We start from the raw sequence: 14000 nt of genomic DNA, 5'->3' as shown, positions 1-14000 counted from the left end.
TAAAGGGCTTTGAAAAAAAAAAAAAGGGAAAAAAATAAAAGCTTTCCTTACATAAATATTGATACCTTAGTTGACTGTTCTTCCTCTTCCTCTCCCTCCCCCCTTCTTCCTTCTCTTCCTCCTCCCTCTCCTCCTCCTCCTCCTCCTCCACCAGTCCTTGAGCTTAAAAGGCAGGCAGCAGAGCCACTGAGCTAAATCCCCTGCCCTTGGTTTCATTCTTGCTGCAAGGAAAAATGCATATGATATAGTTTAAATCTTGGTTGATTTGTGGTTTGTTCTTAAGTTTGTTTTGTTCTTTGGTTTGGCTCAACTCTGTAAGACAGCACTGAACTGCATTAGTGTTAAGCTAGGACTGTGCTAGTAATGTGGCCCATCTCCATTTTAGAGGAAGGACCTCTCCTCATGGGAGGGGGAGCTGGCCTACTGCCTCTTTTTGGTGTTATGGAGAAAGTAAGTGGCTTGGGATTTTATTTCCCACCACCTGATCCCACTTCCAGACTATGTTGATGTCTTCTGAATCTGACCTCCACGTAACTGGTTGTTTGTTGATAGTTTTGGTCCTGATGATTGGCATAAACACTGTTCTGAGTGTGAGACCTTGAGAATCATCATCATATCAAGAACTTTATCCAACCTAATATCCCTGGCAAGCCCCTAAGATCTCTTTTTCTTCTTGTTCTTCTTCTTCTTTTTTAACTGCTAGTTGTTCTGTGGCTTGAACAGTTGAGATCTTTCTGTTTTTTTCTTTGGTCTGTCCTTTGCTGGGGACAGGGACATTTAATGATTAGCTTTGCTTCCTCCTTTGAAGTTTTGAGAAAGACAGAGAAATGTTTCCTCTATTCTAGCATTTGGGACTATAAAGGGAAACATTATTTTAGAAACTGAAAGTGCCAAGGATTCCTTCCGAATACGATAAGTTCAAGTTAAAATTAGCAGTCCTTGAAAACATTTAGTGGTTTGATTGGACTGTTGCTCTGAGTGGCTACTTCCTTCTACACATAACTGAAATGGGTGGGAAATTAAAAAGTCCGTTTCTTTTCACAAAGAAGCTATGCAAAAGTTGAATTGCTTTTAATTCTGATATTTTAGTTCTAGAGGATGTCTGGGGTTTGTAAAAAGTTACTGAGCATGAGAAAGTAAATCATGGATGTGAAGGAAGGCGTTATATAAATGCATGTTTCTTGCCTAGCATAGTATATGCGTACAGGAGCTGCTTAATCCATCAGTGCTGTTGTTGCTTCAGTAGCCCCACACCTCAGTAAGTCCAATTCTTGGTTAAAAGATGATGATCAAGTAAAAAATTTGACCATCTATGTTCTGCACGGTGCTGTGAGAACTAAAACTTGGGTTACCCTGAACCAGTTCCTCATTAGCAGGATCCCATTATAATAAGTTAAATATCATTTATCAAAAATCTGTGCAAAGCACTGACTGTATTTTCAACACCCCAGAAGCTTATTTTTAAAGAAACCCTTGGGATGAATTTTCTGAAAAGTAGGCTTATCTTCTATCCAGTATCACATCAAAGACTGTTGTTGGTTTAAATTCCTTCAAATTCCTTATTCCTTAAACAAGTCACAAATTGTAATCAATGTCAGGAACGGTGACATTGGGTGTGAAGTGCCACCTTTTCTCAGCTCTTCTTTCCATTCCATCTTCTTCTCTCGTCTCCTTTTCATGTTGCTTTTTGCTGGAGCTCCCAGTGATTTTAGGACTGGCTCACCAGCCAAACCATTACACTGATAAGCAGCATAGGAACAAGAGATGCTTAATAAGCCAATGGGAACATCTGTCCATGTTTCTGTTGTCCTTCTATCTCCTGTTTCCCCATTCAAAGAAGATACTGTGTGCGTTTGAGCAGGGACACGCCTATTTTCAGACCTGTACTCACTCAGACCTGTAACCTGAGTGAGTAGCCAGAGGTAGGATCCGTGTAAGAAGGTGGATTACCATGAACAGTGAACTTCTACTACAGATTTATAAAGGCCTTGCCCTAAGCAGTTCATCATGGCAGAATTTCACAGTAGATAGATGATGTGAAATGTTACAAGGAAAAAAATGAAAATAGGAGGGAAAAATGGAAACAAAGCTTTTGCACATGGTGGGGCTTGAGGGAAGGACTGGGATAAAATAAAATTTATTGAATAAAAACAATAGTAACAGGCAACTTGACGGTTTTTCTCCAGCTTGTTCAGGGAGCAGCACAGGAAAAACATTGATGGAGATTATTGTGGGTTCACTGCAGCCTTTCTTGGGCAAAATACCCATCTTTTTTTCTGCTCAGAAGGTGCTAGTGAACAGCTCAGTGAATTTAAGCTCTGTCTGATGTTTTTCAGTTTTCAAAACTTTCATTCATACTAGTATTAGCATCTATATTGTTCTCTTATAACTGCTATAATAAATTACCACAAATTGAGTAGCTTTAAAAATAGTAATTATTATTTGACCATTCTGCAGGTTGGAAGTTGAGAATGAAATATTAGTGGGCTAAAAATCAAGAGGTCAGCAGGGCCACGTGTTTTCTGGACTTTCTAGGGGGGATCTATTTTCTTGCCTTTTCTGACTTCTAATGTTCTCTTTGTTCCTTGGCTTTTGATTCCTTCTTTCATCTTCAAGGTCAACAATATAGCATTTTCCAAAATCCCTTTCTTAAAAAAAATCCTCTTTACTTTTCTTTTGGCTACCTCTCCGATGACACCTTTCCTTTTATTTCCAGTTTTCTTTCTTTATGTAGGTATACATTTAAGTTACTTGGATCAATTTTCTCATTATTATACTTTCTGCCAGTATATAAATGCACACTCATGTTTCTCTTAACATTTTTTAAACGCTTTGCTTCTTTCTCTTTAAAATGAAGACCGACATGACTGACACTTTTTTAATAGATTCAAGAAGAAATTCAGGTTTTGTTTGTTAGCCTTCAGTTTGGAATTTCCCTCCCAGTTTCTAGACTGTTTTGAAAGTTCATGGTCTCCATATTTTCCCAAGGGAGGAATCTAGAGTTTTAATATCAGACCTAATTATGAAAAGATTTGTATTTTACAGCTTTGCCAAATGTCTTGCCATTATTACATTTTATAAAACAAGCATTAAAGTAAATGTAATAAAACCATTTATTGTTACAGTTGTTTCCTATTACAAATTTTGGGGAAAATCTGCCTATTCCTTCATATTAATTGCTAGTATTTTTAAAAAGGAATAAGTTCTGTGCATAGAATAATTGAAATATTACATTTGGAAGGGACAAAAAGTGTTTACTGGTACAATATCTGAAAAGTTGGCCACATCTATACACGTTTTGATTGCAGAAGTAGAAATATACATTGTGACAAAATAGTAAATATACAATAAAAGTGAATAAAAATTATGTGAAATATATCACCTAGGCAAAAAAGCCATCAAAAAGGTTTTTTTTTTTATAATCTTTCAGGGTTTTATTACAAATATGTCATGGATAAGGACTATGTGTTCATGTGCTTTTAAAATACATCTGTTGTCTAGTCTATTCCTTTACATGATATAAACTTTTTTCATATTAACTGGAGTTTTATTGGCTACAGTATATTGTATTGTATGTATACCATGTGATTTTTTTTTTTTTTTTTTGGTTTTTTGAGACAGAATCTCACTATGTATTTGATACTAACCTGGAACTCACTATGTAACCCAGGCTGGTCTCGAACTCACAGCAATCCTCCTGCCTCAGCCTCCCCAGTGCTGGTATTACAGGTGTGCACCACCATGCCGGGTACATGCGATTTATTTTTAAAACACTCAAGGAAATGTTCTCTTTTTTTTTTCTCATTGAGTTTATTTGTACATTTTAGGTATACAGTACAGTTACATTCATTATTGGGATCGTGTACCTTTACATGACAGGTCTTGGTTCTCATTTTTTCCCCTTGTCCCTGCCCTCCCTTCACCCCCTCCTGCTCTCCCCATTTACAAACACACTTTATTTCTATTTTTTCATTTCTCCTATTTTTTTCTTCCCTTATTACCTTTCCCCTACCCTTCCCACTTTCTTCTAGCCCTTTTCTTTCTATTTCACATTGTCAATTATCTCATTAGGATTTTATGTACTATTATAGTTTTTCACACCAGAGAAACTATTCAGTATTTACACATGTGTGACTTATTTATTTCATTTAGGAGTATATCCTCAATATGTATCCATTTTCCTATGAATGAATCTAATTTCTCATTCTTTATGGCTGAGTAGTATCCCATTTTATAGAAAAACCACATCTTCTTTATGCAGTTTCCAACTGATGGGCACATGGGCTGTTTCCAAGTTTTAGCTATTACAAACTGTGCTGCTGTAAACATAGGTATGCATATATCACTGCGATATGATCCTTTAATTCTTTTGGAAAGATACCCAGCAGAGGGATGGCTGGGTCAAATGGAACCTCTAGTCCCAGCTCTTTGAGGTATCTCCATATTGATTTCCATAGTGGTTGCACCAGTCTGCCCTCCCAGCAGCAATGGAGAAGGGTTCCTTTCTCCCCACAACCCCATCAACATTTGTTATTGGTTGATTTCTTGATAGCAGCCATTCTTTGTGGGGTGAGATGGAATCTCAGTGTTGTTTTCATCTTCATCTCTCGAATGACCAGTGATGTGGAACATTTTTTCATATATTTACTTGCTGCTTTTACTTCTTTGTCTGAGAAATGTCTGTTTATTTCAGATGGCCATTTTTGAATAGGGTCTTTATATTTGGGGAGGCTGTTTGTTTTGAATTCTTTACATATTCAAGCCCTTTGTCTGAGGAGCAGCTGGTAAAATTTTTTCCCACATTATAGGTTGTCTATTAGTTCTGTTGATGGCTTCTTTTGCAGTGCAGAAGCTTTTTAATAAGATGAGATCCCAGTTGATTATTTCTGCTAGTTTCTGTGCTACTGAGGATTTGTTCATAAAGTCTTTTCCTATGCCAATGTCTTCAAGAGTTCTGCCTAACTTATATTAAGCAAGTTTAGTGTTTCTCTTTTAAAATTTAGATCTTTAATCCACTTGGATTTTAGTTTAGTGCATGGCTAAAGATAAGGGTCTAGTTTTAATCTTTGGAAGGTTGAAATCCAGTTTTTCCAACACTATTTATTAAAGAGGCTATCTTTCCTCCACTGAGGATGGTCAGTTCCTTTGTCAAAGATGATGTAGCTGAGTACATCTGGATTTGTTTTTGTGTCTTCTAGGCTGTTCCACTGATCCTCACGTCTGTTTCTTTGCCAGTACCATGCTGTTTTTATCACAGTGGCTTTGTAATATAGTTTCAAATTGGGAATTGTTATATCCACTGCCAAGTCTCTGTTGCCTAGGATGGCTTTTGCTACTCTAGATCTCTTCTGGTTCCAAATGAATTTTTGGATTCTTTTTTCTAGTTCTGTGAAATATAGTGTTGGAATTTCAATTGGCATTGCATTGAATCTGTAGAGCAGTTTTGGTAGTATGGCCATTTTCACTATGTTGATTCTTCCTACCCAGGAGCAGGGGGTATCTTTCCACTTTTTTATATCCTCTCCAATATCTTTTTTCAGAGTGCTGTAGTTTTAATATAGAGGTCTTTTGCTTCTCTCCTTAGATTGATTCCTAGATACCTCATATTTTTGGATGTCATTGTTAAAGGAATTGTATCCCTAATTTCTCTCTCAGTGAGTCTATTATTTGTGTACAAGATGGCTCTTGATTTTTGGGTGTTGATCTTGTATCCAGCTACTCTGCTAAAAGTGTCAATTAAATTTAGAAGTCTTTTGGTGGAGTTTTTTGGGTCTTCAGTGTAGAGTATCATATCATCAGCAAATAATGACAGTTTAACTTCTTCCTTTCCTATCTTTATTGCTTTATTTTCTTTCTCTTGTCTAATTGCCGTGGCTAATGTTTTCTATGAAACATTCTTGAAACTACTCAGCTTTCCCATTGCTGGGACACAATACCCAACAGTAACAGCTGAATAGAAGAGAGGTTCAATTTGGCTTACAGCTTCAGAGTTTCAGTCCGTGGCCAACTGGCTCCAAGTTAGAAACATCATGGCAGAGAAAATGTGGAAGAGCAAAGCTGCTTTGTCCCAGGCAATCAGAAAGCAGCACAGGGGAAATGGTACCGGAAACAAAAAGGCAAGGGACGTAGTATCCAAGGCCATGGCTAAATGACCCACCAGATACACCCCGAAGTATGCACCACCAATTCCCCAGGTGGAATCCAAAGCCAGTCACATTGACGTGCCACCTTAGCCAGTACAGTACCTTTAAGTATTTCCTCAGAGTAAACCCAGAAAGAGTAATCAGTGGGGCCAAAGATACTTTTATGTCTTTTAATTCATACTAGCAAATTTAGAAAAGTCAAGGTAAAACATCCTCCAGGTGTGCTCCTATGGCATAGTCCATGTCAGTTGCAGAGGTAGGGTAAGCTCGGAGATCCTAGACAGTTGTATTGAAGAGGCAATTTGATGAAGTGAAGTTATCACCACACTTTTTTCTCTTCCCAACAAACATGTCATAGTGATGCCAGTATTATTTTTTTAATCCAGGTTACCTCGCACCTCGAAACCTTCCTAGCACTGGATTCTTCCCGTTTCTGCAAACTCTACTCTGCGACACAGACTCTAAGTGCAAAGACACTCCCTACGGGCCCCTAGATCTGCTTCGCAGAAAAGGGATCAGTGAGGGGCTGTTTAAAGACAGGTGGGGCCACTTCCCAAATGTGTTGAATTTTTTTGAGAGATTAAATGTTTTTTTTCCTTATGAGAAAACTGTCTTGTAAATCTGTCCTGTAAATATTTATGACTGCATTTTCCGTGGTGATGTAAATGTGAAAGCACAAGGTAAGTACATGTTGGAATTGCTATGATTTTGTGAGCTTGAGCATACTCCAAAGTTTTGCCCTTTAAAATGAATTACACTTTCTATCCCACTTCGCACTGTCAATGACATATTGTCCTAAGACTCACTCACAAGCGTAAGATAAGCTGCAGGGGTATTATCTCCAAAAAGAATGACACATTTCTATCACTCTAAATGGCACTTCTACACATAATAAAAACCAGAAAGCCCAAATAAGAAAATTAAGGGTCTCAAAATTCAAAGTAATAAAGATGAAAGTATACATAATTAAACAACCAGCTTTAAATTAGGTTAATGTAAGTTCCATTTTATGAGGGGAAAAGTTGCTGAAGAATGAAGATAGGAATCTAGACCATTTATATAGCCTGATCTCTTATAACCACAATTTTCCTTGTTGGGATTTTATACCTAAAAATAAATCCCAGGAGCCTACTTGTCTGTGGAACTGAAAGCAATATTATAATTTTGAGTCAACCATGAGATAATTCTGTTAGAGATTATTTTCACAGTAACTCCTGAGAAAATATTACACTTATGTATAATCAGAGATATTTGATTCCTAAACTTAAATATTAAATTCCTTAGCATGTAGCATAATTTTTCTTCCAATGACATCATCATGATTTTGGTCACCAAATAATGTGGCTGATATTTTAAGAGAGAAGAATTTCACGCTGCCTAGCATAAAATATGAACATGTCAAGAATTGTCATGGGGACCTACCTGCCTGTCTGCGATCACCGGCGGCGTGCGCGTGAGCTCCCGGCCTGCGCGTGAGCTCCCGGCCTGCGCGACAACAGACCCAGGAAGGACCCAAGGACCCCAGAGGGGGTTTTTTTCAGCTGCCTGCCTACCTGCCTGTCTGCGATCACCGGCGGCGAATTGTCATGGGAAGCGATTTGGGACAATTAATTGTTGGGCTGCTAATTCACACAAAATTCTGTTGTTTTGTTTTGTTTTGTTTTGAGACAGGGTCTCACTGTGTATTTGAGACTGACCTGGAACTCACTAGGTCACCCAGGCCGGTCTTGAAGTCACAGCAATCCTCCTGACTCAGCCTCCCAAGTGCGGGGATTACAGGCATGTGCCACCACACCTGCTTCAAAATTCTGTTGTTTTAATAAGGAAATTAGGGTTGGTGCTTAGAATAGTTCTGATGTTCATTCATTAATTCATTGATTTATTCAAGAAATAATGATTGAGATGTTTCCATATCACAGGCACCATTTCAAGCACCGTGATACAGAGGTGAATAAGATAGTCTCTCTAGCTCTTTGTTACTTGCATTTCAGTGAAAGATCATACAAAAAATAAACAATCAAATAGATAAATAACATAATAACATAATAATTGTGCCAGTCAGAAAATTAAATAAGTTAAGAGATAGTAAATTAAAAAGTAGGGGTTGAATATGTTGGCAAGAGGGCTGGAAGTGCACTCTAATTGAAAAGAAGGGAATTTGCCTAACATATGCAAAGCCCTAGGTTTGGTCCTAGTAGTGAAAAATAAAACAGTACAACAACAACAACAAAATAAAAAAAACAACCATTAGGTGGTAAGAAAAATCCTCTGCTTGAAGGTAACTCTTGGGTAGAGACCAGCAAGGATGAGGAGGCACCCTTAGCAGCATGTGAACATCTGGAAGAGAATGATGATCCAGAGGTGGGGACAAATCCGAGCACTCAGAGGAACAGAAAGTCAGCTAACATGGGAGCAGCATTGTAAGAGATGATCAAAGGGGAAGGGGATGTGTTGACAAGGAACACGAGAAAGAGAGTGAAGATTCAATCAGGGAGGAAGAGGTAAGTAAGATGATTATTATTTTTAATATAGCAAGAAGCCATTGGGAAGTTTTAAGCAGGAAAATGACATGATGAACTGTTATGAGAATAGCATGCTATAGATGAATTCCAACATTCTATCATTGTATGTTTCGGTAAGAGACCAAATCTGTCTAGAGCTTATACCCTCTGGTGCAATCAGTGTAAAGTGAGGGAAAAGGAAGGATAGCATTCTCTGTTGTTGTAGAGATGAGACTCATGCAGTCATCCTTGCATGAGTGACCAATTAGGCACGATTTATGCCAGCATTTCGGCAGGGAAAGAAGAATATTAAATCAATAGCAATAATAGGAGATAGTGCAGTGAAAAGTGTCAGAGGACCTCTAAGCCCATTCTCTCCATACTCAGTGTAGAAAGAGAGCTTTTAGCTGGACTAATAACAGCCAAAAGACACCAAACCAAAAAACAAAAAAACAAAACAACAACAACAAAACCTTCATAAAGAGATGTAAATGAGATGGACATTTTGTGAACCAAGCCTTAAAAGATATATGGAAAACATTAATACACATTATTTACAAGTTGGATAGTTGGATTACAGTCCTACCTGGTAATTTCTCCTTTAAACCAATTTTTCTTCATGAAGAGCTAACTATGAAGGGAATAAGCACACACGTAACACACACACACACACACACACACACACACACACACGGTAGATAATGTATAAATATACTTCCTCCAAAAGGAATATTTTTTCCATGTGATTGTATAGTGAATCTAACTCATTGGAGTTGAGTGAGACATTGTGTTGGTTTTGGAAGTAAGATTAAAGTCCAGGTTTCTTTTCTGTTGATTTTTCTCTAGACAGCTGGTCATATACATATTTTTTACTTTTATCCTAACCTCCAGGTAATTTGTGTAGCTCAAGTTGTATATTGCTGTATATTCAATATTTTCTTTTGAGCAACCAAGTAATTGGAGCTTAATTTAGAAAATTATGTACAATAATAAATTGTATTAATGATATTCCCACCATGCTATTAACTTTTATGCTTTATATAGCCCTGCAGTGAAACTTGTGCGTGGTTACTGGTAAACCATTCCACTAAATTGCTTCCTCCTGGTGAAGAAAGATTCAACAGCATAGCTTCATTAAGAAACAAAACAGCCTTCTTTTTCTGTTCTGTAAGGGAAGAAAGAAGTGTCACTTTTGTTTTCATCAAAAGAGGCCCACCATGTTTCTTTTAATAGACTAGTCTTCTGAAAGACAGGATCACACTGCAGTCACTACTTACTGGCTGACTGCCAAGTGTTTTGATGTGATGTTGCTTTTGGTACCAACCTTCTGTTATTAAATTCATATTTCTCTAAGTATTAGCTTCAGGATGAGGTGCTTTTTTAAAAAAATCCAACACTGTACCTAGATATCTGAAAAAATAAATGACCACATTTATGGTTATCTTGCTCTTTTGCACAATAGATGATCTGACATCACAGATCTTACCCTTGTCCTTCCCCTATCGTGCCTCTAGGAATATATCAAACAGCGGGAGCCCCTTGGTATACCATTGTTCACACAGTTGGTGCATGGCAGAGATCGTTCCCCAGGGCTCACGAGGTCATTATTTGGAGAAGTGATTCAACAGTCCTGCAGCGCCTGGGAGAAATTGCCTCTACAGATGTGCTCCTTATCCTGGTTGATGCTCATCATGAACCATGGTGTTTAAATTCATACCTTTACTCCTATTATATAGCTCCCACAGAACTTGAAAAATAGCTAATCCAGCTTTATTCAGGGATAACTTTTTATTTAATATTGAAAAATATAGATGGATATAGAAATTAATCTAAAGACATCACTGGCAATGTACGACAAGTGGATGCAAATCTGATGTTTGCTCTCACTTGACTACAATGATGAGATAGGACTTATAGGTCTCATATGGTTTTAATTTTGAACTATAACCATTCAGCTATAACTATAGTTATAACTATAACTTTACCTAGAATTAGTGTAAAAAGAAAGGTTAAAATTTATTTTCTAAGAACAAACAGGAAGAGTATATTCATTGCCATACAGGCCAAACAGTTCATTCATTCAGTGAGAATGATTGAACATAGTATTGTACAATGTTCTAGAGACTATGCAAGTCACTGAAGATACAGAAATGAATAAAACACCTTTTATGCCCTGCAGAATTTACAACCAGGTGGGAGAGACAAGACAATTGGTGAATTACTTATAATATAGTAAATGTGATGAGTATTTGTTTAGCTCTCACTATGCCCACAACATTAGAAACAAATGGAGAATAGTTACACAGGTTTTTAAAGACCTCATTTGTGCCTGGGGAATGTGGGTCTTACTGTTGGGTAGATTGTTGGAATGGAGGTAGGTTTGGTGGGGGAGGATGTCACGACAGTGCTCCCAGAGGCCTTTAAAGATGTGATCAGTAAGGATGGCTAGCCTGTACCTTAGCAGAATAAAAAAAGATGTACTTGAGATAGGGCCTGGAGAAAGAAACTCAGAACTAGGGGAAAGAGAAAGATAGTGGGAGGCACCCTCATGGTTGACACAGCGGAATAGGTACGTAGTGTTGCTTCTAATGGTGATGGAGGCAGTACCAATTCCCTTGCAGGACTGCCAAATTAATCTGCCTGTTTTTATAGTGGAATCGAACATAATTTGCACATAGTCATCAAAAAGCCCCTGTGAATTATCTCCTCCCTATTCCACATTTCCAGTATGCATCCATCCCCTAAAACTTTTCTTCATCTGCCCAGATAGTGCCTCTAGAAACTTAGATATTAACTTGTTGAGGTTACATAACTCCAGCGTCTTTCCTAAGAATATAAAAGACTCTAGGACGGGATAAATTAAAGCACTTCTCGATTTTTTATTATAGCTGGGCCACTAAGAGAGAGATATGCTTTGAAGGAGGACAAACCTAGATTCTATCTGGAGCATGGATGATCTTTAAAAATTGAAGGTCAGAATGAAATGCAAGATAATTAAAATTTCCCTATGCATGTCTTGCTTTGGGATAGCCAGGAATGATGGCTATATCAAATGCTGAGAGATCTTCGATGATCACCTGAGGGGCCTGAGTCTCTATCTGTAGTCAAAGTCAATGATATCTGTCACCTGGAGCTGAAACCATAAGTGGGCTTGCAGCATATTTCACATCTTCTTTCCAGATGTCACTACTTACTGATATAAATATAATTCTGAGGAAAGGGGAAAAATATACAGAAAAATTTAACTAACGCTTACAGACAAAAAAAGTTACAATTTTCTTTCCAGAAGTTGCTATATGTCTGTTTCCTAGAAGGGATTCCTTTTATAGACAGAACTTACTGTGACATACACAGATACCACCTATCCAGGTAATTTTTCCCTCTCACAGGAAAAACTGACATCCAGTACAAGTGCATAAATTCTACCTTTATGGTAGTATATATAAATGTGACATTTCCCAAATGCAACTGTTGGTAGACATGTCTGAGAAGAAGTCAAATCTATTCTGGGTTTGGTTTTCCTCCTAGTGTAGTAGATTCTTAAAAACAAGATGTTTCCTGTATTGGATTCCTTTCCAAAGAGAAGAATAATAAGTGCTACTGAGGCAAAGTCCTTGTCTGCAGCAATTTCAAGGAAAGGGCTTTGGCCAACCCCATGGGAACATAAATGCAACATAGTCCAATAAAAGTTGGTTGAATGATGATTTGATGATCTGAGTCAAGCATTCTTGGCTCACTTTCAGAGTTGAATTTTCTAAAGTCACATGAACCATTGGGTCAAATTCATGGGGCATCTTGGCTTACATAATCCTTTAATATACATCCCAGAAATATCCAGTAAGAGGGAGATTCTATGTGACTTCCTCAGAGCTATTATTTAGAGGTCCTGAGTAGAATTTTTAAGTCTCTTGAGTTGGTCTTGGGGAGTGAGAGTGGGTTAAAGTCATAACTGAATGATTTCACATATTTATCACAGGCTAGTGCAGGATTTCCCAGCCTGGGCACCACTGATACTTGGGATAGATAATCCTATATTATGCTGTACATTTGTAAGGTGTTTAGCAGCATCCTTAGCCTTTACCTCCTAGGTGTCATTAGCGCTCTGTCCCTTACAATTGTGATGGCCAACTATGTCTCTAAACATTGTCAAATATCCCCTGCAGGGTGCAGGCAAAATTGTCCTGGAAAAGAACCAGTGGTCTAGTGGAAAAGTAAAGGAAAAATGTTAAGGTAGCAAAGTCTTTCTAAAGAACATAATCTACAAAATTACTGTGATAACTCACATTTAGGGGCTCTGCCACATGTTCTGATTATCCCCTGTGGCATGTCCTTACTCAGCTATTGCCCTTAATGTATTGTAAACCTTGGTTTTCTTGTTTGATTTGCTCATTATAATGCATATAAAAGGAATTTAATAAATGTTGATGAGTTAATGAAGGGACATGGCAGGTATAGTATAAGATTCCCTGGGTGTTTCCCCTTCCAAGGAAACTTGCCGAATCAGCTGTATATCAATGGAGAGTAGGCCAAAGCCATTTAGAAAAGATGCTTCTTCAGCCATTAGTTGTTTCAAGTGATACAGTTTATTACAAAGTACACAGTATTTGCCATGTGCTAAACATCCTAACATCTGCTAATGTAGTACAGTGTAGATTTTTCTCAAGAATCTGCCAGTGTGAGAAGGGGAAAAATTGATCATTACTACTAATAGAAATTACTTTCCTACATTGATAATGAAATTTTAAAACCCCATAAAATGAAGGAGTTATACAACCCTGGGCAAGGTCCTATGCCTCATCCTAATTTACTGGTTAATGCTTGCAGGTTCCAGGACTATAAAATAATAGGGTCCATCCATTCTACATTTTTGAAGGTTATAGAATTCTAAGTAGATTATTTCTCTGACAAAAAGCTAATGACAACGAATGCCTGTGATAACTGAGCTCACACTGACACCCTGTACACACATCTCTTTTTATATCGTACTCACAACTTTGTAAGATAGGTGTTTGCAGTCCTAGCGTGAAGATGAGAGAGACAAAGGCTGAGATCTTTGAGGAAGAGACAGAGCTGAAATTCCAAAGAGCTTTTTCTTCCCCACCATAGCAGAATAGTCTGTTTATTCAATCTGCCATTGGATCTTGAAGTCCAGTACTTACTATGCTATGAATTGGGAATTTAAAGAATGATACACGATGCCTGCTCCCAAAGATATCACAGCCTAGAATGGAGAAGTAGTGCAATAGTTACATATGGCTATAAACAAGTTTGCACAAAGTAATTATGTGAAACAATGGAAAGGATACTACTGTCTGTCACCTATCACACCAAGAACTTTATGTGTGTGTGTGTATAT

At 37.7% G+C, this 14000-nt stretch overlaps 1 protein-coding gene across 6 annotated transcripts in view; it reads left to right on the top strand.

Moving 5' to 3' along the window:
• The window catches only part of Abca12 (ATP binding cassette subfamily A member 12), a 183158-nt gene that overhangs the window by 60840 nt on the left and 108318 nt on the right, over positions 1-14000 (top strand). For 5 of the 6 annotated variants that reach the window (XM_010616024.1, XM_010616023.1, XM_010616026.1 and 2 more), the window contains one exon: positions 6530-6683. In XM_010616024.1, coding sequence (XP_010614326.1) covers positions 6530-6683 — 154 coding nt within the window. Of the gene's footprint in view, positions 1-6529; positions 6684-8421; positions 8645-14000 lie in introns of those variants that run through there. The other variant, XM_010616028.1, reaches the window with a different exon arrangement.

This window comes from Fukomys damarensis, unplaced genomic scaffold, assembly GCF_012274545.1.
Source record: "Fukomys damarensis isolate Sample0158 unplaced genomic scaffold, DMR_v1.0_HiC HiC_scaffold_16, whole genome shotgun sequence".
Lineage (NCBI taxonomy): Eukaryota > Metazoa > Chordata > Mammalia > Rodentia > Bathyergidae > Fukomys > Fukomys damarensis.
This window is presented reverse-complemented; position numbering and strand designations above follow the sequence as displayed.